The 24803-nt window shown below is 37.9% G+C and overlaps 2 protein-coding genes across 2 annotated transcripts; one reads left to right on the top strand and one right to left on the bottom strand.

The window, feature by feature from the left end:
• Nucleotides 1-667: 667 nt before the first annotated feature.
• On the bottom strand, nt 668-15464 carry ireb2 (iron-responsive element binding protein 2). The gene is made up of 22 exons (XM_054619927.1): nt 15415-15464; nt 12267-12353; nt 11430-11595; nt 11079-11216; nt 10674-10904; nt 10324-10393; nt 9762-9945; nt 9515-9654; nt 9041-9212; nt 8848-8948; nt 8523-8639; nt 7586-7745; nt 7091-7226; nt 6162-6246; nt 5904-6060; nt 5480-5604; nt 5275-5379; nt 5027-5169; nt 4363-4510; nt 4072-4194; nt 3611-3796; nt 668-3005 (listed from the first exon to the last, which is right to left on the bottom strand). The coding sequence occupies exons 1-22, from the start codon at nt 15437-15439 to the stop codon at nt 2895-2897; spliced, it is 2910 nt and encodes a 969-aa protein (XP_054475902.1). The 5' UTR covers nt 15440-15464; the 3' UTR covers nt 668-2894.
• A 3506-nt stretch (nt 15465-18970) lies between these two features.
• slc25a44a (solute carrier family 25 member 44a) lies at nt 18971-24489 on the top strand. The gene is made up of 4 exons (XM_054620231.1): nt 18971-19265; nt 20669-21376; nt 21510-21637; nt 22819-24489. The coding sequence occupies exons 2-4, from the start codon at nt 20743-20745 to the stop codon at nt 23008-23010; spliced, it is 954 nt and encodes a 317-aa protein (XP_054476206.1). The 5' UTR covers nt 18971-19265; nt 20669-20742; the 3' UTR covers nt 23011-24489.
• The last annotated feature ends 314 nt before the right edge of the window (nt 24490-24803 follow it).

Genomic DNA, 24803 nt, shown 5'->3' with positions numbered 1-24803 from the left:
CATTACAAAATAATAGTATGTCATAGTATGTCAAAAATTTGATTAGTCATAGTATGTATGATACTGTACTAGTATGTCGAAAATAGTCATAGTATAGTATGTTGAAAAAAGTCATAGTATGTCGTGATAAACTTCATAAGAAAGTCATAGAGTATGTCGTTAAAAATGTGGTGAAAAAGTCATAGTATAGCATGTTGTTAAAATTAATGAAATAAATCATAAAATCATATTATAATGTAGTGTTGGGAAAAATGTAAAAAAAAAAGTCATAGTATGTTGTGAAAATTTAAAAAACAAACAAACATATAATCATGTTATAGTATGTAGTAAAACAATTTTTTTAAATCATAGTATAGTATGTCGTAAAAAAAAGTATTTTTTGTTTTGTTACAAAATATTGTAACAAAAGTCATAGTATTGTTTGTTGTAAAATATGTAAAGTCATAGTATAATTAAGAAGTTTCTAGTCCAAGTCCTTAAAACAGCACTCAATAGCATCCTTCCTTTGTTCCTTTCTTCATGTAAATGCTGTCTTGTTATATATTACATAACTAGTTTTCCCAGTTTGATCTGCGTTCCCCATGATGCATTACTCTTTTGTGTAAAATCAATGAAGTTACCTTTTCCAGAGCAGCCCCGACACTTCACAGACGGCCACGTGACCAGCGTTGCTTTACCATTTATTAAAAACTATTTACAATACGAGTCAGCGTTACAGACATCCAGACACGTGTGCTTGGTTTACGTACTTTTGCTTCCCTTAAATGAGATGATGAGGAAACGGCATCAGTAGACCGGTTAACTGCTCCACACGACGACACTACAGGTAAAGCTTTTCACACTGTGCTGCATCCAGAGATCACTAATTAAAAACTCAACCCCTTAAACTAGGAAGGCCAAAACAGTGAAGATGGATCAGCTGAGGAACTTAAACCCAACATGTGCTATGAAGCCGTGGAGAAACCAGGACACTCACGACAGCTCACTACTTGTTTCAGCTCGTTTTGGCAGTCGGCAAAACACTGTCTTCAATCACTTTTAAAAACAAATACACAGTTTTGCAAACAGTTTCAGGCAGTACATATGGTTTTGACATATTACAGAATATTGTAGGTAATCAATAAATAACTTCTCTTAAAACACAGCCAGTATTAAAGCACGCTCACTAAAAAATAGAAGTGCATAAAAGGCTCCAATCCATAATTCTAAATAATGTGACATGATACAACAAAGGGATGGTTTTAGAAAGTGCCATTAGCTAACAAATACTCTTAACTGTGTCAAAATCATACAGAGCAAGCAAAAGAAAACAATAAAGTCCAGTACCTCAGCATATGATATTTGTGATGAATTATCAATTTAAGAATACCTGTATTAGAGGCCGGTCTGGTGTCCATCCATTCACTTATAATTCAGTTCAAACTGTAATATAAACTGGAAAATTAGCATTTTTTTACTACAATTCTTTTTTATAATCTCCTCATGCAAGGAGCTTTAGTTATATTCAATAAGTCTGACAGAAGTCAAAGAGAGAAGCACCGAAGATATGAAGCGATATGATTACACTTGTCATTTTCATGCAGCTTTTAATTCCACATCGCTCCAAGTCACGACGGGGACGAGTTATCAAAAATGAGTTGTTAGAAGTGGGGATGTTAATAAACTGTAATTTTGGGAAATACAGTCATTCGCTTTCCTGTTCTATTCAACGACATAACTACGCCAACGAACGCTTAAACCGCACTTCAGAGGCGACAATGTAGCTTTATTGCTCGTAGCGTGAATTTAAGACGTATGTATTCATATAACTTTTTTCATATATGCAGTTGTACTCTCCAATACTGGTTAAGAGACTTTGAGTTCCCCTTTAAATAGATACCTATGCTAATAATGCTGAATACTGCAGCATAATTAGGCTTCAGGAAGAGATTTAACTGGACGGGTTCACTGGCGATACAGAAGTAAAAGTGATTCAGATGATTCCAGGGTGATCTCTCAAAATCTATTATCAGTCACTCCTTAAAACAAAACTACATGTAAATGACAAGTGTAACTTCAGCCAGCAGCAACAATGTAACTACCACTCACCTCAGCACCAAGTAGGTTGACTAAAATGTTAAACTTATAATTTTGCATTTTGATAATATTTAATACTTCGGGTACGAAGAATGAAATGTATTTTTTTGCTCAAAATTATTCAAAGAAACATCTGCTACTTTATTGATACGGATTAAGGCCAAAATGTGTCATCATTTATAATTTTCCTTTATTTGGATCCAGAGGACTGTCAGTTGTAGATGGGGCCATTTTTATGTAACTTAGTAATGCAGCCATAGGAGGGATTTCATATTTCCCACATAATGATGCAAAATTAGACGTTACTTAAAACAGGCTACACCCCTCCCTAAAAAACAAAGTATTCATGCCGTAGTACCTAGCACCATGTCAGCCTTTCTAGGCAGGATTGTTTTATTGATTTATTTTGTTAAACGACAACAGAAGCAGACAGGATTCATTTCTTCTTGGCTCAACTCCATGAGAAATGTCCCCTCAATACGCAGCAAATCCGGCCTCCAACACAATAAAAGAAAAAAAAAAAAAGAATGTTGTTTTGGGTACAATCTCTCCTTATTGAGTGAATGTCACCGCGTCGTCTTCTTGTGAGGAGAAACGCTGCTGTTAGAAAACTGCAGAAGCAGTCGTGTGTAGTGACGAAGAAGCAGCTCAGGTCTAAAAAGTTTTGTCTCATGACTCCAAAAGTCATCCAGCTCAAACAGACGGATCATCGGCCGTTATGTTGCTCCAGTGAGCTGGTTTTTTTTTCATCCGTACTGAAGACAAGATGGTGAGTTGATGAGGACTGCTGGGCACATCCACCGGGGCCGCAGGCTGTTTCAGAGCAAAGTCCGGGCAACATATCTAAGAAGACCTCCGTGTCGGAAAAGTTTAACGTCCGTCTCCGTGTCGAACAGTGCGGTGACCGAGAAGGACTTTCCTTGGCTGGTCTGGAAGAAGAAAAAACATAGAAAGTCCTTCACTAAACCGTTCAAAGTGTTTTTAATAAGATGCTTATGAAGAGAATATTTTACATCTAGCAGCTAATCAGCAAGATATTTTTCTCAGGAGTTGGAGGAGACCAAAACAGAGGTAAAACAGTGTGAATTCTTCAGGTGAGCAGAAACAAGACTAAAATAGGATGATAAAGTTGCTTTGTGTCTGTTGAGTGTGTATGTAAGTAATCGTTAGCTAACACCGTCCTCTTAACAGTCTTATATTGGCAATAAAATGTCAAAGCCGTGTTTTTTTTCTGCCACTTTAATGAACAAAAATCTAAAAAGATGGCTTTAATTTTTTTTTTAATCTTTGAAAACCATTGTTGAGGACTTAAATACTGTCACATAGTTTTTCAAGTGTTAAGTACTGTGCTTATACTTCTTGCCACGTCTACAGAGAACCATATCAATTTAATTAGATTCATTTCACCAGGAAAAATTAACTCAGTATCCACACAATGCTTTCCGAGAAATCTCAGCTACAGATACTTACAAACAATAAAACAAAAAAAGTCCGAACAGCTATCAAATCTCAGGGCCGACCGCCTGTTGCCTACCTTGACTGTGAGCTGCTGCCTCGGACTCAGGCTGTCCGGCTGGGTGATGGTGAACCTCTCCTTCCCGCTGAGCTCCAGCGAGTCTGCGTTCTCGCCGGGCAGGAACTGGAGCGGCATGATGCCCATTCCCACCAGCTGGTTCTTGTGCAGCTTCTCAAAGCTCTCGGCGATGACGGCACGTACACCCTATCGACAGCAGAGATGAAGGTGAGCGACAAAAAACAGGTGAGGCATGGAGTAAGTGAGAACAAGAGAAAGCAAATAAAATAAAAATAAAAAACAGGTCCAGGCTTTTACAATCATTTAGTTTTAAAAGTTATTAGAAATGTGATACCTCATTGTGGAGTGTAATCACTGTTGTGTACATGTACCATGTTAGATGAAGTAAAAAAAGTACAGTTCTTGTTGCCTATTATGTCGCCTGTTAGTGGAAAGTGTTGTGTGTTTGTGCTGCAGTTTACCAGCAGGTATGGTCCTTTGGCGACCCAGTCCCTGGAGTTTCCAGAGCCGTAGTCTTTGCCTGCCAGGATGATGAGAGGAATGCCGTCTCTCTGATAGCGATCAGCCGCCTCGAAGACATCCAGCTGATAAGAAGGCAAACAAAAAGGAGGAGATGTTATTGGCAGCCGGTCTGACATGGCTAAACACACAGAATGCTACAGCGCAAAGATACACAGGTGTTTGTATTCACCGATACAAAAACAAATCCACAAAAATAAATCCACCTCAGGGTTTTCAAAGTTCACACTCACCATCTGGCCGGAAGGAATGTGCAAAGTTTTAGGGCCTGTTTTGCCGATGAATCGATTCTGGAGCTTGATGCTGGCGAACGTTCCTCTGGTCATCACTGCGTCGTTCCCTCTGCGAGCGCCGTACGAGTTGAACTCCCGCGGCGTCAGGCTGAGGAAAATATTCAAAACAGGATGTAATCAAATGTGCATAGCAACAGTGTCCAGTGACAACACCTAAATCCTTTGTTGACTCATTCATACAACAGACTGTACATACATCTGATATGATATCTAAAATTGCAATATATTTTGTTAGAATTGTGGTTTTAAAAAGTTATTTTATTGAGTTACTGTTCTGTTTTTGACACAACTCTACAAATATTTCCTGTAGACTTTGATGGAGATTTACAAACGTTTACTCACATTTCTTGGCAAATTTTGGATCGATATTATCTTCTACAACCTTTATAAACGTTTTAATAAATAATAAACTTTACTATTTCAACTAGTAGGACAAGCTTTAGTGAAGGAGCAGCCAAATAAGTAGTCTTGCTTAAGTTTAGGACAGTGATGAGGACACAGTGTCCGTGCCATGCAGTAATCTGTAAATAATGTGCAAGAATCTGTTATTTACTAGTCTGGACTTCTTCATTAATCTCACCACCATGTCTGATTGGCTACTGACCGTTTGCTCATCAGGTACTTGGCAGCGGCGCTGACTCTGGCAATGCTGCCCGCCGGTGAGATGTGGTCCGTCGTCACTTTGTTCCCGAGGAACAGTAAGACGTGAGCGTTCTCTATCGACTGAGTAGGTGGCACGTCTTTACTCTGAGAACAAAAGACGAGCAGAGGAGGTACACTTATTGTCAAAACTGCTGCTGCTGTTTTTATTTCTGTTCATCCTTTCGATGCGTGAAATCAGGAGACTCTTACCATCTTGCTGAAGAAAGACGGCGAACGGATATATGTGGACTTGTGATCCCAGGGGAACACCACAGAATCTGGACATTCAATATTGTTCCAAAGCGTGTTCCCTTTCTGGAGAGAGTAAGAGAAGGCACAAAGGGAATCATTTATTCACTTGATTTAATAGTAAAAAAATGGACATAAAATAAATAAAAATGGATTGTGTCCTGACCTCCATCCTTCCCCTGACATCCTTGAAAATGGAGCAGATGACTGTGTCCTCCTCAGTCTGTTGGATCTCCTCCCTGGACGGCCAGATGTCACAGAGATACACCTCCTTCCCCTCTGAAGTCACACCTTCACCAACAACAGGATGCTCAATGTTAACCCCTCAATATTAGAAGTGTCCAAGTCTAAAAGTCTTAAATTAATGCTGGTTTTTTGTTTAATTTCTCTGCTATGATCACGACCAGATAATAGTCGTTTAGACCTCAAACTGCCCACAATGCTCCTTTGTCACATGTCTCTACGGCTGATGCATGTCTGCACAAGACACAGAATCACTAAAGGTTCCCTCACTGTAATCAGCCAAAATTCCTGAAATCCCCTAATGACCCTCAGCTTTAGAGAGCTCCTGACGTGTTGCCTTTTCTTACCCAGAGGCTCTTTCTCAAAGTCGATTCCCACAGTCCCCGCAAGAGCATAAGCCACCACCAGGGGAGGGGAGGCCAGGTAGTTGGCCCGCACGCAGTCACACATCCGCCCTTCAAAGTGCCTGTTTCCAGAGAGAACACCGCAGGCCACCAGGTCCCCCTAAAACACAGCAGACCATCAAGATGTGATTGTTGTTAAGATGCACATTTCTTTTTAAAAGGATCTACAAAAAGCTTAAGATCGCATTAAGGAGATCTGACCTGTTTGATTGCATCCACGACACCTTCAGGTAACGGGGCCGTGTTCCCTACACAGGTGGCACAGCCGTAGCCAATCACCTCAAACCTGTGGGGTGAAGGGAAAACGCAGCGTTGTCGTTGGGCAGAGGACTTAAAACGTTCAGCGTTCCCTCTTTCACACACAAACTTTGATAATTAACACATCTTTAACTGCCTTTTATTTTTTAAAGCATGCTGTTTTTTTGAGTTCTTAATTGATCTTTGCCACTGAAAGAAAAACAAAAAGGTCTTCATTTGTAGCTCTGTACGCATCAACACTCATTCATGGAACCGTCATACGGCCAATCAACACTGAAAGCGTTATTAGAAGCATTTTTTAACGTTCCTCTGTCACTTGCACATCTCGCGGAACAGATACTCTTCCATTTTTCTAAATGCATTGATCCACAATTTTAATTTGAAGCATAATCTGCATAGACAGCAGTTTAAATCAAACAAATATCCCTGTTTACATAGTTGATTGCTTTTCATTAGACGGCCCTACAGATGTTTCCTAGCAACCAAAAAACACCAGTTTGTAACTATCTTGAACATTAATCACTTTTTACCTGTATTGGACTTTACAGAGAGGTGTTTGTTATTGTTATACGTTATATGTACCCATGCATGGGGTGGACAAAATGATAGAATCACCCGTTGGTATAATACGAAAAAATACAATCCAACAGCGCCACAAACTAGATCCTCCAAAATGATCATGTAATCTCTTTCAAAACCAGAGCTGAGCAAAGTTTAACCTATAGTATGGGTTCATCCCAGGTCACTGCCCTGCTGTTAGAGGACATTTGTGTGTGTGTGTGTGTGTGTGTGTGTGTGTGTGTGTGTGTGTGTGTGTGTGTGTGTGTGTGTGTGTCTGTGTGTGTGTGTTGTCACTGTGTACACATGCTTACCCCAGCTGGCTAAAGTAAGGCAGGACTCCACTGGTATTGAGGTAGTGAGTGACCATGCCACTCCCAGGAGCCAGGCTGGTCCGAATATAAGGCTTGACAACAAGCCCCGCCTCCACAGCCTTTTTGGCCAGTAGACCTGTCAATCACAAAAACAGCTGCGTTACGCAAAGTAGCCATAGACCAGGATATTCATTTTGTGAATGACTGGAATAAGGAGAACATTCTGGGTGTGAGAGTGCAGCCATAATTAGATTCATGCTTGAAGGATTTACTAAAGTGAAAGAAAAGAAAACAGACATTCTAACACAAAAAGATAAGATGACCAGATACTCAGTAAATTCCAGCCACCTGCGGGCCAAATGATATGTGTCATCTGATAGAGTTAAAAGCTTGTCAATCATACATGTTTACAACCAAGTGATATAAATATGAAATTAGGGAATATTTTCAGTGAAAGTCTGATCGATAGTTTCGTCTTTTGACTCTGTGCTTTACCTGCCGTCAGCATGACAGACGGGTTGCAGTTGTTGGTGCAGCTGATAACAGCAGCGATGACCAGCGAGCCGTGGGCCAGCTGGTACTCCTGACCGCAGTGCAGGAAAGGAACGAGCTTGTCCTGCTTCTCCTTAGAGATGTGGAAGCCTTTGAAGCCAACCTGCAGGCACAAGAAGAAAGTAAATGACTGGTTGTAGTCAACCACGCATCACCAGCATCTGCATTTACTATGTCAACAAAGGATATACATAAGTCTGAGGACTGGCAGAGAGTACAGAAGTAGGGCACAAAGTAGGTTTACACACAGAAGGTCTTTACACACTTTTGTTTGATTAAGGTATGTTTGTTTCAAACTGTTGTTTTTGTAATGAATACTTTCACACAGAACAGGGATATTTAACGTAATATTTAGCGGAAAAAGGCAACAGGAACAAGAAAAATAGTCATCACACAATCATGTTGTGAAGAACAGGTTGAGCTGTGATTAGGAAACAACAACATGGAGGCTCTATAGTCTCAACCAAGACGGCAAAGTATTTCTCATTTCATCCTTGACAATGGCTACACAGACCAGATCTACTCCTCCTGTTCTTAACCTTCAGAATAAAAGCCCGAGACATTTATATTTTTGCAGGCGAGTATCCATTTTTTTTGTCACAAACCCAGTGTGTAAAGGCCTTCAGGCTCCAGATAAGTTGTTTATTTCTCATTTCAAGGCTATGTTTCCAGTAACAAGAAATTCCTCAGCAAAGTGTGAAAGAGAAAAAAACAGGCAGCAATCAACTCTGCCTCTACAAGAAACGCCTGATTTTCTTTTTCTCTTTCACACTTTGCACCAGAGTATCTTTGCCTGGATGTTTGCACACTTGGTCCAACACCTAAAGAACAGTAATAGACATTGATATGAAAGTGTTATTATGTATTTTTAGTTTGTTACCTTCTCATCAAGACAGCTCTGGAAGTCTTCTTTCATGTTGCTGATGGCCACTCTGTCCTGAGGCCTCTTCGGTCCGCTCACATAGGGAACTATGGAACTCAGGTTGATCTCAATCACCTGCACAGAGATGAAGGAATGAAAATCAATTCCTCTGCTGCTGCACCGGCGGCTCATTTCTGCAAATATGGCTACCATGAGGCAACAACCATCATTACACCAAAAAAAGGGAAATTACAAGAAATTGTTTTCATCTTTAACACATAAACGGTGTTGATCCACCACTGATTCTCTGTTGTTAAGTAAGAAAAATGTTTTGACACATTACATCAGAGTACTCGGGATCTTCTGAGGGTTCTTCATAGCTTCGGAAAAGTTTAACAGCCTTCATGTAAGACTCCAGTAATTCAAGTTTCTCCTGGGTAAAATCTGGAAAGAAAATGATGACACGTTAATTACCAACGCATGACAGAATCGGCTATTGCAACTCTTAATAAGCAGTATCGCTGTTGCTCACTCACTTGTCTTTTTAAAGTGCTTGAGGGTGACTTGGTCGACGGGGAAGAAGCTGACGGTGGCGTTGTACTCTGGGCACATGTTGGCGATGGTGGTTCGGTCTGGAGCTGATAGCTGGGAGACACCAGGTCCAAAAAACTCTACAAACTTTCCAGCGATCCCAGCTTGTCGCAAGTGCTGGAAAATCAATGCACAAGATACATAAGTACACAATAAGCAGCAAGAGTTTTTTTCCTGTAAATATTGCCATTTATTACTTCTTGCAACAGTTATTGTGCATAATGTAGTTTTTTGTACCGCATTTATAGATGAGAACAGTTTCAGTTTTGATTCTTGCAGTGTGATACATTTGTCGTAGTCGAGTGTTCTTTTTGATGAATCGAAACAAACTGACTAGGCATTTTTTTTAAATAGCACTGTCCACGACTAGCTGGATGTCAATTTAGGGTGTCTAACCGGGAAGAAAAGAGCAGCGTTACCTTTGTGATGCCGAGGACGATGTCTATCGAGGTGGTCAGAGGGTTGATGGAGCCCACCAGCTTACAGCCCACCACCTGAGGAAGGGTCAGAGACACTGGCTGGCCCAGCATCACCGCTTCTGACTCGATTCCCCCAACACCTGGTGAAAGAAAAGCATGGACAAAACATTTTTTTTTTTTAAATCAGCTTGCAAGGGTGACATTTTCCAATAAATGTGTAAAAAACTGGTGAGAACTTCTGGTTTACCCCAGCCCAGGATGCCCAGGCCGTTGATCATGGTGGTGTGTGAGTCGGTTCCCACCACGCTGTCGGGGTAGATGAAACCGTCGGTGACCTGGATCACTCTGGACAGATACTCCAGATTCACCTGGTGGACCGCACCGACGTCCGGAGGAATCACGTTCACATTCTTAAACGCTTTCGAACACCACTGTTTGGTTGACAGACAGGGAAAGGAATAGGAAGACATTTATTTTTTTTGCTTTGTGACTAACTCAAGGTACAAATACTATTTATTTCTGCTCTCTCAAGTGGGAAACACCAAGTTCTTTTACTTTTCATTGAAAGAATATATCCACGAGCCAAAAAAGACTTATTTTGTTTGACTAATAAAAGCTATGAGAGCAGCAGAGAGTTAAAAGATATAGTCCGACACATAACATCCATAAAATGGTGATTTGTGGTTTTTACACTTCGGTTTCTGCATGGATTAAAGGAATTAGATACAATTTGCACAATTTCCTTAAAGGCATATCTCTCCCTCTGATGTTACCGCATCAAAAATATATATATTTTATGTTTGCTGTACCTTAAAGAACTGAAGCCTCTCTTTGTTTCTGCCGAGTTCTATTTCCTGATTCTTCAGAGCCGTTTCAGTACTGCAGGAAAAAGAACAAATCAACATGAGACATGCTAAAGGGTAACCCTCAGAGACTTTAAGCTATAATGGCCCATGATTTTGTTAAACTGAACACTTCTTACTGTAGCCTGATTATGTAGCTTTAGAAAGGGGCAAAAGACCTTGTGACAGTTTTTCTTTTAGTTGTAGCGGTTGTGAAATCAATTTATTTCCCCAGCCCTGCTTTTTAATTGACCAAACAGCAGCTCCAACAGGCGTAAAGAGCAAGAACCACATTCATTTTTAACAAGCAAACTCACTCAGACACAGGCTGCAGGTGGAAGGGGCAGAGGAGAGGCGTATTCTCGATCTGCTGGACAGAAGCTGCAGGTCGACCCGTAGAGGCTGGAGGGTCACTGCAGGCGGCTTTACTACAGGAGCCCCGCTGGCCCCCACACTGTGAGCCTCGCCTGGAGGGTGTGGAACGGGAAGGACCCTGGCTTTGGCTTGGACCGTCGCCTCCACCTGGGTTTGGAGCATTCTGTATGGCACTGTGGGTAAAAAAAAAAAAATGTAAGATTACAGAAAACATTTAGAAGAACAATGCTGTTTAACTAATTCAGATTTCTATCAATACAACAAAAATCAACTAATTAAAAGTCATGTTATCACTTTCTTAAGCTCATTGTCAATACATAAAAAGGATAATATTAATGGAAACATACCATTTGCTATAATCAATCTGTAGCGAGTGGTCTACGATGAGGTCTGTGGGGCATTTAGGGTTGACCAGGCCGGGGTCCACGCCATGTTTGGCCACAGCGTCCCTCATGGCTGCCAGGTCCACCATGGCAGGAATACCACTGTCAAAGGAAACCAGGAGAGGAAAGATAAATCAACCTAACCTTCCTTCAAGGAGTTATAGAAATGTTCTTCTTTCATAACTCAAGTATGATAAGATTAATAATTTGTTTATGTAAAGGCATGAAAAAGAAATAGTCATGACACAAGATGTAAAAAAAAAAGCTAACTCTTAGTGGATCAGCTGTTAAACCCCAAATCCTTGTGAAACTCACGTGAAGTCCTGGAGGAGGACTCGCGCTGGAGAGAACGGCACCTCGGCTTTATTCTGCTGCTGCTGCCAATCCAGAATGTTCTGGACGTCGTCTTCTTTTGTGTAGAAGCCATCACAGTTACGGATCGCTGCCTCCAGTAAGACACGGATGGACAGAGGCAGCTTGTCTACACAGAGAAACAAAAAACAATGTGGTGTTTGATTTCCTACAGTTTACAATGTGTAATTAAACCTAATTGTTGATTGAACGTTCACTGTCCTTGTTTACATAACTGTTGATTAAATGCAGACTGAGACCTTGAAGTTACAAACCAATGAAGGCTCTTTAAGGTTAATTCAACTATTTCATTTATATACAGGTATTTTTAAAACATCTTTAAGACTGCTGTTTACATATGTTCTTAAATACTTTTCACATGTGTACATATTTACACTGCTATCCTGCAGTTTGGTAAACGCAACCTTTTTAAGCAGTAGCACAAACATGCTGATAGATTTCTATCGTACGATAAGATAAGATAAGATAAGATAAGATAAGATAAGATAATCCTTTATTAGTCCCGCAGCGGGGAAATTCGCAGGCTTACAGCAGCATAGGGTAAAGTGCACACAAGAGACATAGTAAAAAAAATTAAAAATGAAATAATAAAACAGTATTATAAATAAGCAAAAAAAAAACAGTAGAAAATCAACAATAACTGCCCCTTCCAATGTCGCACTACTTCTTCTACATCGTGCAGATCTGAGTAAAAAAAATGCTACCTGGAAAGGGTATCCAAAGAGGGACATTTTTTTTAAATATGAGCCTTTTCTTTTATTCAGAGGGTCCTGAACTCACCATATCTTGGATCATTGAGTTTCTGTGGATTGAAGAACTTGATCCTGCCATCTTTCAGTGTGTCAATTAGATGGCCATATGGGTGCTCTGCAGAGGTAAGACAAACATTTATTAATACAACTTAAGTCCAGCCTGTGTGTTAAAAATCCAGGAAACGTGATATGATCCAGTTATTTTTTAGTCTCAGCATGTATACTTGCAGGTTGGACAGGTTTACTCCACGAGACTTTAAAATCAAATGGTTAAAACAAATAGTCGACTACCTTACTAACAACATTTAGACAGTGGGGATCCCATACAAAGGCAGTTCAAGCACGGACAACGCTTATGTTATCTCTTAAAAACTTCCAGGAGGCTTTTCTGAGCTGTTAGTGCACACGTGCATCCATATAATTGGCTTATTACATACCATAATGTATTAGTGGTTATAAGTAGCTGAGCAGTTGGTCTCAGAAATTGCCAAACTTTGAATCAGACCATGCTGTAAATAAGCTTTTAGGATAATGTAATAATGAACAACACTGCATTTTAGGGCAAAATGTAAATGCTGTTAAATGTTGATGATATTCTACTTTAAAACTTGGTGTAAAAACTAAGCTAAGCCAAAGCTGAGCTCCTATGAACTCAGTAATCTTTTGAATCTTTGCCCAACTCTACTCACTGATCTCACAACAGGACACATCAACACACTGTAACTTTGGCTCTCAGGTTACTAGCTTTGAAAGCAACACTTTTGTGACGATTATGAAACAGAAACCTCATAGAACACACTTTTCTGGGCTTAATCTGAATTAAATATTGTGTAAAATTACTATATATTGTCTTTTTTTTAAAGCATGTACTGTAGGTTTGGTTTCCCCAAATCCTAATAAACATTCACTGAATAAATACAAAAGGAAAAATGTCCTCAAGCATCAAGCAACCCTGCTGAAACCCATCATGCAGAGGTGAAACTCATGGAAAAGATGTGATCACACACATATGGCAGAACTGGTTTCGAGTGACTCTTACAAATCTGATAAACAAACGTGAATGACACACTCTGGGTTTCATATCTTTTCCATCTGCAGTATTTACTCTAAACACGTTCGCTAGCGGTGGATCAGAGCAACAAGAGTTTTATCACTGCTGACAGAAAAACAGGCAAATGAACAAAATTACATAATTAAGCTCAATTTAACTAAGCAGGCATAAACCAAAGTCAGATATTTGATTATGGAACAGCGTTTGAGCCCAATGCAACATATTTAGTGGGGAAGTTATTCAAAAAGTATTCAGAACTGGAACATCCAAAGCAAAACATACAGTACTACCCTGAGCCTTCCACTTAGCACTTATTGTATTCATATTAGTTTGTTTCTGCACTTATTGTATTCGTATTAGTCTGTTTCACTTATTGTATTTGTATTAGTTTGTTGCACTTATTGTATTCGTATTATTTGTTGTTTCACTTATTGTATTCGTATTAGTTTGTTTCACTTATTGTATTCGTATTAGTTTGTTTCTGCACTTATTGTATTTGTATTAGTTTGTTTCACTTATTGTATTCGTATTAGTTTGTTGCACTTATTGTATTCATATTAGTTTGTTTCTGCACTTATTATATTCGTATTAGTCTGTTGTACTTATTGTATTAGTTTGTTGCACTTATTGTATTCGTATTAGTTTGTTGCACTTATTGTATTCGTATTAGTCTGTTGTACTTATTGTATTCATATTAGTTTGTTGCACTTATTATATTCGTATTAATCTGTTGCACTTATTGTATTCGTATTAGTTTGCTGCACTTATTATATTTGTATTAGTCTGTTGCACTTATTGTATTCGTATTAGTAGTCTGCATTTTGCACTTATTGTATTCTTGTATTGTTTGTTTCACTTATTATATTCGTATTAGTCTGTTGCACTTATTATATTGTCTGTATTAGTCTGTTGTACTTATTTATTGTATTAGTCTGTTGCACTTATTATATTCGTATTAGTCTGTTGTACTTATTGTATTAGTTTGTTGCACTTATTGTATTCGTATTAGTCTGTTGTACTTATTGTATTTGTATTAGTCTGTTGCACTTATTGTATTCGTATTAGTTTGTTTCACTTATTATATTCGTATTAGTCTGTTGCACTTATTATATTCGTATTAGTCTGTTGCACTTATTATATTCGTATTAGTCTGTTGTACTTATTGTATTAGTTTGTTGCACTTATTGTATTCGTATTAGTCTGTTGCACTTATTGTATTAGTTTGTTGCACTTATTGTATTCGTATTAATCTGTTGTACTTATTGTATTCATATTAGTCTGTTGTACTTATTATTTTCGTATTAGTCTGTTGTACTTATTGTATTCATATTAGTTTGCTGCACTTATTGTATTCGTATTAGTCTGTTTCTGTACTTTTGCTCTGGTTTATGCTTTTAGATGCTTGTTTAAGAAAGGAGATGCACTTATGACTTCTGGTGACTAGTAGTTCTCTTGAATACCTATGTTGAATACACTTATTGTAAGTCACTTTGGATAAAAGCGTCTGCTAAATGACTGTAATGTAATGTAATGTAAAACATACTGTATCATATGTTACTGAGACCCTGTGAAGAGAAATCCTTTTGGGAACAAGGTTTAACTTTATATTTTTAATAAGGTTTTTAACTCAATCCTACATGATGCTTTTGTAGTTTGTTTTTCCAGACAATGCTGGTAACAACACACACACACACACACACACACACACACACACTGACATGGTGTGAGAGAAGACAGCTAGCTCCTAAGCTAACAAAGCTAGCACTGGGTCCTTATCGTGAAGCACAGCCGCGCTAACAGACTAGCTTATCGTGCTAGCAGCCGGGCCCCCTGACCTGATAAGACACAGCAACACAATTAGGACACAATTGCGGAAGTTGTGACATTATTTGTGCAGCGCAAACACACTTAGCTTAGCTTAGCTTTCGGCGTTAGCTCAATGCTAACCAGCTAGCTTTAGCGCTAGCTGTCACGTCTATTAACAGTTTTAACACCGTTTATACGCCAATATCGACTGGAAGTAAATAATGCAACGTGTTCAGGTTGAAAGAGGGTCTTTTTCTTAATCGATTCCTGGTCGATAGCGGCTGGCTAGCTGTAGTTTAGCAGAAGACAACCTCTTTACCTTCGACTGGCGGAGCGAGCGCCATGATGACTTCTGAGATCAACACGACTCGTTTCTGCGCCTGCGCACTGGCGACACCGAGCCGACCAATCAGAGCACGGGGAATGTAGAGCCACGCCCCCTCGTCAATTACTGACAGAATAACAATAACATCTTAATTCAGCCATGTCATGAAAATTATTTTAATTATTATCCTGACATTGTGTAAAACATTTTTTTTTAAAAGTTGCACAAAGTTGGACTCTGTTAATTATTTTAATTGTTATCCTGACATTGTGTAAAAAATAGTAAAGAAACAGGATTTTAGTGCCATGTGTCTTTTAATACAGCAAGTCATGAAAATGGCAATATCTTTACTGGTTTAGTGATTAGGTATCAATCTGTTAATTATTTTAGTTGCACTCTCTGTTAATTATTTTAATTATTATCCTGACATTGTGTAAAAAAATAAATTAAAAAAAATGCACAAAGTTGGTAATTATTTAAATTATTATTACATTGTGTAAAAACATTTTTTTTTTGGTTAATTATTTAAATTATTATCCAAAAGTTACTTTGTGTTTTTTAGTACCAAATACAGCAAGTCATGAAAATGGCAATATCTTTACTGGTTTAGTGATTAGGTATCAATCTGTTAATTATTTAAATTATTATCCTGACATTGTGTAAAAAAATAAAAATAAAGCAAAAGTTAAAAAAACAAGATCAAAAATAAGTATTATAAATAAGCAAATGAGCAATAAAGAAACAGTAAAGAAGTAATGGTAGTGCTCATATCATTTATTAGGTAAGGGTAATAACACATTTTTATAATACTCCATAACAAGTAAAAGCCATGTATACAAATGTATGCTATTTGTATAGTTACATCTGGTGAAAAAAAGTTTTTAAAAAGTTGCACAAAGTTGGACTCTGTTAATTATTTTAATTATTATCCTGACATTGTGTAAAAACATTTTATCTTAAAAAGTTGCACAAAGTTGGACTCTGTTAATTATTTAAATTATTTAATTAATATACTACTGATTGTAAGTCTCTTTAATTATTTTAATTATTTTAATTATTATCCTGACATTGTGTAAAAAAATGTTTTTAAAAAGTTGCACAAAGTTGGACTCTCTTAATTATTTAAATTATTATCCTGACATTATGTAAAAAAATAAATTTAAAATAATGCACAAAAGTTAAAGTACATCTCTTAATTATTTTAATTATTATCCTGACATTGTGTAAAAAAATGGACATTATGGTAAAATAGTTTTATGATGTAAAAACATTTTTTTTTTTTTAAAAGTTGCACAAAATTAATTATTTAAATTATTATCCTGACATTGTGTAAAAAAAAAAATGCACAAAGTTTTTTTTAAAGTTGTCATGAAAATGGCAAAAGTTTGGTACTCTGTTAATTATTTAAATTATTATCCTGACATTATGTAAAAAAATAAATTTAAAAAAATGCACAAAGTTGGTACTCTCTTAATTATTTTAATTATTATCCTGACATTGTGTAAAAAAATGTTTTTAAAAAGTTGCACAAAGTTGGACTCTCTTAATTATTTAAATTATTATCCTGACATTATGTAAAAAATATAATTTAGAAAAATGCACAAAGTTGGTACAGGATTAAAGCAGCATAGAGGATAGTGCAAACAAGAGACATAGTAAAGAAACAGGATTTTAGTGTCATGTGTCTTTTAATACAGCAAGTCATGAAAATGGCAATATCTTTACTGGTTTAGTGATTAGGTATCAATCTGTTAATTATTTAAATTATTATCCTGACATTGTGTAAAAAATTTTTTTTTAAAAAGTTGCACAAAGTTGGTACTCTTTGGTACTACTTTTTTGTAGTACCAAAGAGTAGTAAATCTCCTTTTCACTCTCTGTATTGTATACGTCATGAAAATGCAATATCTTTACTTTGTAAACCTTGTTTTTAAAAGGTGCTATATAAATAAAGTTATTATTATTATTATTATTATTATTATTATTATTATTATTATTATTAATAATACTTGATTTTTTTTACTATGCCTCTTGTTTGCACTATACCCTATGCTGCTGTAAATCCTGTACATTTCTAATAAAGGATTATCTTATTTTATCTTATCTTATCTAAAATGCTTTTGAAGTCAGAACTATTGGGGTTGTTATTTAAAAACGTCTGCCATAGTTTTTAAACACATACATGCATGTGTTCTTGAACATGACAGTGTGACTTTAAAAAGTACAGTCGTAAACATCCCATGTGACAGGACGTGACTTGTGCTGCCTTCAGGAACCTCCGGTCATATCTGTACCGCACTCAAGTACCCTTGATCAGAAATAAAGATGAATAAATATCATCAATTCAATCTTTGTGTTCCAAATATCAGTGTTGGAATTAATTTAGTGTACATTTAATGAAGTACTGCACTACAATAAAAATGTTGAACTAGTAATCATACTGGTAGTAACACACATTTACACCACTACATGTTATAGAGAAATATTGTATTGCTTGTAAATTATTTGACTGCTGTAGTTATTAGTAGAACTGTTAAGATTTAGTATGATGAGTTATGAAAAATGATACAAGGTTCAAAGTTTCATTTATTGTCATTGTACAACACAAGGTTGCACAACACAATGCAGTTTGTACTAAAACAAACAATAAAAGAGCAATAGAATTCACCAGATGTAACTATACAAATAGCATACATTTGTATACATGGATTTTACTTGTTATGGAGTATTATAAAAATGTGTTATTACCCTTACCTAATAAATGATATGAGCACTCCTTACCATTACTTCTTTACTGTTTCTTTATTGCTCATTTGCTTATTTATAATACTTATTTTTGATCTTGTTTTTTTAACTTTTGCTTTATTTTCATTTTTTTAAACAATGTCAGGATAATAATTTAAATAATTAACAGATTGATACCTAATCACTAAACCAGTAAAGATATTGCCATTTTCATGACTTGCTGTATTAAAAGACACATGACACTAAAATCCTGTGCAATACAATAGTTCTAATAGTTTCTGTCTGTATATATAATATTTCAGTTACTGTGGATTCTTTACTGTTTTTTACTAAGATTGCTCATTTGCCTATTTATAATACTTATTTTTGATCTTGTTTTTTAGTTTATCTTATTTCTTTTTCTAGACTATGTCTCTTGAGGTAACTAACCAACTTATACAATACAGAGAGTGAAAAGGAGATTCACTTTTTGCACTATCCTCTCTGCTGCTGTAATCCTGTAAATGTCCCCGCTGCAGGACTAATAAAGGATTATCTTATTATTTTATTTATACAGACAGAATAACTATTATTTTGCAATTCTTTCTAGTTTATCTTATTTATTTTTCTAGAGGATACACATCCAATTTCTAAATCCCACAGGTAACTAACCAACTTATACAATACAGAGAGTGAAAAGGATATTTAGTACTCTTTGGTACTACAAAAAAGTAGTACCAAAGAGTACCAACTTTGTTTGGCTCCTTGGTTTGTGTGCATGTTCTTCAAAATCCCTACGTTTTTCATCGCGTCCTGAACGCATCACAATCGTCAAGTTACACAAACTTGTTTTGCAGGCAGCTTTAACCAAACCTTTACAGTGACCCCTGCAAGAGGAGACCGTGTTTCTGGGTTTTTTCACCCAGGAATCATTTATCACACCAGCAACAAAACGGTGCATTGAAAAAACCTGACCGGTGACCTTTGACCTTTGGCTTGTTTGTGCAGCAAAACAAAAAAACAACATGGACGGAAGACATGAGCTACTTTGTATCAGAGCAGGCCATCAGCAGCTGACTGCAGGAGGGAGGTGAACACGTGGTGCACGACCCTACAGACAGGTACATTTCATCTAAACACATTCAATCTCTGCTTGTATTTAATGCAATAAGTGTCAAACAGCCTGAGGACACTGTGTGACATTGCACGTGCTTCCTGTTAGACTTTCAAATGGCAGTGTTATGAAATGGTTTGTCTGCTTATTAATGTGGAGTTAAATATGAAATGTCAGATATAGAATACAAATGTTTTTTTGTTTTTTGCAGCACAGAAGCTGGACATGTTTATTATCAAGCCAGTATACGCAGTCAAACTTCCTCCTCTTTGTCCTATGCTTTTCATATGACCATGAACGTAGCATTAGGTATTAGATATGATTAATAATATGTAATATGATCAAGTTATCATATAATATATAATATACATATACAGTACCAGTCAAAAGTTTGTTCACACCTTCTCATTCAACTACTTTGAAGGATCTAAAATATAAAACATATTCTGGTTTGTTGAGCATTTGTTTGTTTACCACATAATTCCATATGTGTTCCTTCATAGTTTGGATGTCTTCAATATTAATCTACAATGTAGAAAAAAATAAAGAAAAACCATTGAATGTGTGTCCAAACTTTTGACTGGTACTGTATGTGTTGTGCAAAGTAGCATGTGTCACAGCCAGAGGCAAATAGCAATGCATCCTGTGTATGTTAGGGTGATGGCACATGGAGACAGTCAGATCCATCCTGCTTTGACTCAACAACTCCCCTATTCTAATGCAGCAGGTCATAAAATGGATTCTGCATATATTTGTTAAATGCTTTAATGAACTGAGCTCAGACAGTACCACTTGGACATGCTCAGGTGTGCTGGTTTTCATAATACCCTTGTGCGTATTTGCATAATATATAGTATTTTCATGATGTAAACACTATAAGGACAGACTGTCCTAGTTGCAAACCGCTCAGATCAGGGATGCAAAGAGTAGAGGGGAGAAATGGACCCTGGGTTGTTGTGATTGTCCACATAATTTGAAGGTCAAATATGTAACTGCGTTGAAATGTATTGAGGAAGTCTGTAGATGATAAAAACAGAACTGTGTCACCATTCACTTTGTCCGAGCTGGTACTCGGACAAAGTCAGCATCAATTTTAGTATTTTTTTGTTGGTATATTCTGACATTTTATAGATCAAATGATCATTTGAGCCAGAAAATAATTGGCAGATTAATTAATAATGGAATTAATTATTAGTTGCAGTCTTATTCAAGCTATTTATTGTGCGAGAGCTTTGTATTGTTACACATATAGACTTATTTAGTGTGTTATCTGATATTGTAATGCCTCTCGACAGCCGTTCTGGGATCAGACCAAATTCTGAAAGACTGAATGAATATTTTATTGAACCCAGCAGGTGCTTACATCTGATCACAGAGCTTTACTAATCTCGAATTCTCTTGTTTTTACAGGTGTGATGGCAGTTGGAGGTCTTACGACTGTAGATGCGTGACTTTAGGGGTGCAGAGCTGCTCCAGCCGGCATCATGCAGCAGAAAGGCGCGATCCAAATCATCGAATGGGAGGACCTGGACAAGAGGAAGTTCTACTCCCTGGGCGTGTTCATGACCTTGACCACCAGGGCCACAGTCTACCCGGCCAGCCTCATCCGCACTCTGCTCCAGGTGCAGAAGGGGAAGGCCCTCTACTCCGGCACCTTCGATGCTTTCTACAAGATCCTGCGAGCGGAGGGCGTGCGAGGCCTCTACCGGGGCTTTATGGTCAATACGTTAACCCTGATCTCAGGACAGGCTTACATCACCACCTACGAACTGGTGCGCAAGTATGTGAGCCAGTACTCGCCCAGTAACACGGTGAAGTCGGTGGTGGCTGGAGGGGCAGCGTCCCTGGTGGCCCAGACCATCACTGTGCCAATCGACGTGGTGTCCCAGCACCTGATGATGCAAGGGCAGGGGGAGCACCTGAGTCGCTTCAAGGCCAAACCCAAAATGATGCTCACAACGACGAAGCGCAGGCTGACTTTCGGGCAAAGCCGTGACATCACGGTGCAGATATTTGCAGCCGATGGTTTCAAGGGATTTTACCGGGGCTACGTGGCGTCGCTACTCACGTACATCCCGAACAGTGCACTGTGGTGGCCTTTTTACCATTTTTATACAGGTAAGTCATCACCCTGTTGGTTGTGGTTTGCAGTAGGTGTTCTTAGCTGCATGTGACGGATGATTTAACCCACAAATGTATCGGCCTTACACTGTCTTTTATATATATATATATATCCTGTTTCGTTTCCCAGAGCAGCTGTCCTTGATGGCGCCGAGTGAGTGTCCCCATCTACTGCTGCAGGCTTTGGCAGGACCAATGGCAGCAGCAACCGCCTCCACCATCACCAACCCCATGGATGTCGTTCGAGCAAGAGTACAGGTAAACCCTGAAAGACACCATTGTGCACTGCAGAAAAGCTGAAATTCTATATGTATTTACATTCAAGGCCCTGAGAAGATTTGAGATGGTGGGATTTATAAATATAAAAAAAAAAATAGCCTGTAAATGTTTACATTTACTCACAAGGAGCATTTTGGACTTTGAGATGACATTTACCAACACGTTTTTGTCTTACTCGAGGGTTAGCATTCACACTCAGATGTAAGTATTCAGCGTTAACTAGATAATAATGTACAAGTTATTAGTTGTTTAGTAATGAATTAGCGTCACAGAATCAGGCCGTCGATGCAGTGATCTCTCAACACCAAATACAGCTGGAGTCAGCTCCTTCTCTCTGTTGCTACACGTCCTTTGGTTCCTAACATTGCTCAATAGTTCCTCATCTTGCTCTGATTGGTCAACCGATGTTTTTGTTTGTTTTTGTAAACTAAAAAATGTACTAGTTTTTAGTTTCTCTTTCTTATGTAAATACACATCACTTTGTATGCTTATACATACAGAACTAATAACAGAACTTTGCTTGACTTAAATTAGATATGGCCTCTAAGCCCATAGTGAAAACTATGCACATTGAAATGAGTTGACTAAAACAATTTCACCATAAGGTCCATTGTAAAGCTTTGGTGCAGCATTTTATCGTATAACACAATCGTTCTCAGCAGATGGAGTTTGGAGGATTGTCAAAAGGTTTTTTGTTACTTCGCATTGTAGAAACTCAACATCTATTTTGCGTCAAGATTAAAAGTTTTCAGAAATTGAAAACAGCAGTCGATAAAACTATTTTACCATAATGTCCATTTAGTAGCTATTCATGAGCTTGCGATCTTACATTACATTACATTACATTACAGTCATTTAGCAGACGCTTTTATCCAAAGCGACTTACAATCAGTAGTATATTACATATCATTCACCCATTCACCCACTGATGACAGGCTACCATGCAAGGTGCCACCATCAGACTCTAACTAACATTCATGCAACATCCAGTCCACACCGATGGCAAGCCTTCAGGAGCAACTTATCACATCCAATCCCTCAGTAAAATAAAATTGACCTTTTTGGTGAGATTTTGTTTTCAAAGTTTCAAATCTAAATCTCAAGGAAGGGAAAAAAAGCAAATAAAAGATGATTTACCAGATGTTTGATGTATGTTGAAGGTGGAGGGACGATCGTCTGTTAGCGAGACCTTCAAGCAGCTGCTGGCAGAGGAGGGCGTCTGGGCGATGACCAAGGGTCTGTCGGCCCGCATCATCTCCTCCCTGCCCACGTCGGTGCTCATAGTGGTGGGATACGAGACTCTGAAGAGACTGAGTCTGCGATCTGACCTCGTAGATTCCAGACACTGGTGAAAGGCCAGAGGGAAGCAGGACAGCCTCGTACCAGGATTCATTCAACTCCGCACAGTCGGGTAGGTACTTTCAGGAGACGACAACCCAGATCTGTGTCCAGCCTCGGGGTAACTGCTCACCTGTTTAGCTGCTTTCCACACACCCTTTTTAGATCTGTGGTGTTTTAATACAGGTTTATGGCAGTAGACTGCAAATAATGGGAGTTAAAGGTGTTATTATCTTGTCTTTTTCTGTCAGACCTATTTCTACTGGCCTTTTCTTTTGCTAAACGGCTTCTGTGAAATGTGAAAAGATGTAAATGCCATATAAAAAGAACAAATCAAATCCTACTAAAATATGATGAATGTTGCTACTTAAAAGTAGCATTATTACCACCTCTACTGTATATTTAACCAATACTGAATGACTGCACCAGTGTATTTCTTTAATGCCTGGCTTTGGCATTTCTGTTTTTTTTCCCTGTGTCATACTTAAACGGCCAAAAGCAGCCTAAGCTTGTGAACATGTGATGCAGCTTTTGAGTTCACAATCCAGCTGGGTTCAGTTTTTGTATAAAAAGTAAATCACATTGTGTCAAAATCTGGAGACACAAATGCCTTATTTGTCTTTTTGAGCATTTGAAGAGCAGAAAAGCTTCATCTATGCGCATTCCAGTGAAAACGTTGTGCAGAGGTGTACAACACCTGCTCAGAATCTCACCTTGTTTTAGGCATAAATTAAGTAAGAAACACAATTTGTTATTTAATGAAAGCAATGCCGTTTCTGTACATCTTCAAAATGTAAAAAATAATCTAGACATCCAAAAGAATATTAAAAAAAATGTCTTTGTAACCTAAAGCCTTTCTGTAATATATATACACCTGTGTCACATGATTTATTTACCTGCTGTCTCTTTCTGTTTTATTTCTGTCTGTATAAATGGAATGTACAAAACTAACGAAGAAAAGAGGCGATGTAAACGTTACAGGCCTTAGACGCGGTTGTATTATTAACAGTGCTCAGATGACTGGAGATCACATCAGCAACAGGACAGAAACCTGAAACCACCGGGCCTTTGTTTGGTTAAAGCTGTCACACAGGGAGAGTAAAGACAGCAGCATAACACCAGCGCACACAGCCAAACTCCAACAGTGGCCTTCAGATTTCACCAGTCATTTACAGAGTGTGAGGTACATCAACAAGGCCATATTTAGACTATTACTGCCATAAAAAACACACCTCAGTGAGGTTTGACACTCTCTGCTCTTTCTTTTATAGAATGAAATATTGTGCAAACATCACTATTCAGTTTGATGAATCCCAGTTTCTGAACTGATGTGATTTATTCAACAAAAAAAAAAGGCCTTTGTGGTGGAAGTGCTACACATGTATTTACCGACTATCTGCAGTGTGTGCAATAAAGGTGTTGTTAAAAGTACGGTTTGTGTTTTAAACTTGGAAAACTTGTGTACCTTCGCTGAAAAGAAATTAAAAATTCTGAATCACTGCAACAAGTTTTAGTGTGTGTACTTTATAATTATATTTTTAAGAAGTACTTTTAGAAACAGTTTTCTATGAGTCTGTAGTACACCTACTGGGCCACCGGAGGGAGCACTACCTCGTACCTCATCTCCAACACTGCTGCTGAAACAGAGCTCCCTCCGAACTTGCACTTCTTCACAATCTTTTCAATTTACTAAATCCCAAAGTAATGTATCCTAATTACAGAGCCAATTCAATTATCAAGTCAGAAATGTAAGTTAATGGATAAATAAAACAAATGATTAAATGTGCACGAAGACCGAAAAGAAGAG

The sequence above is a fragment of the Anoplopoma fimbria genome, chromosome 19 (genome assembly GCF_027596085.1).
Source record: "Anoplopoma fimbria isolate UVic2021 breed Golden Eagle Sablefish chromosome 19, Afim_UVic_2022, whole genome shotgun sequence".
Taxonomy (NCBI): Eukaryota; Metazoa; Chordata; class Actinopteri; order Perciformes; family Anoplopomatidae; genus Anoplopoma; species Anoplopoma fimbria.
Note: the sequence above shows the minus strand (reverse complement) of the source record. Positions and strands in the feature narration are given on the sequence as shown.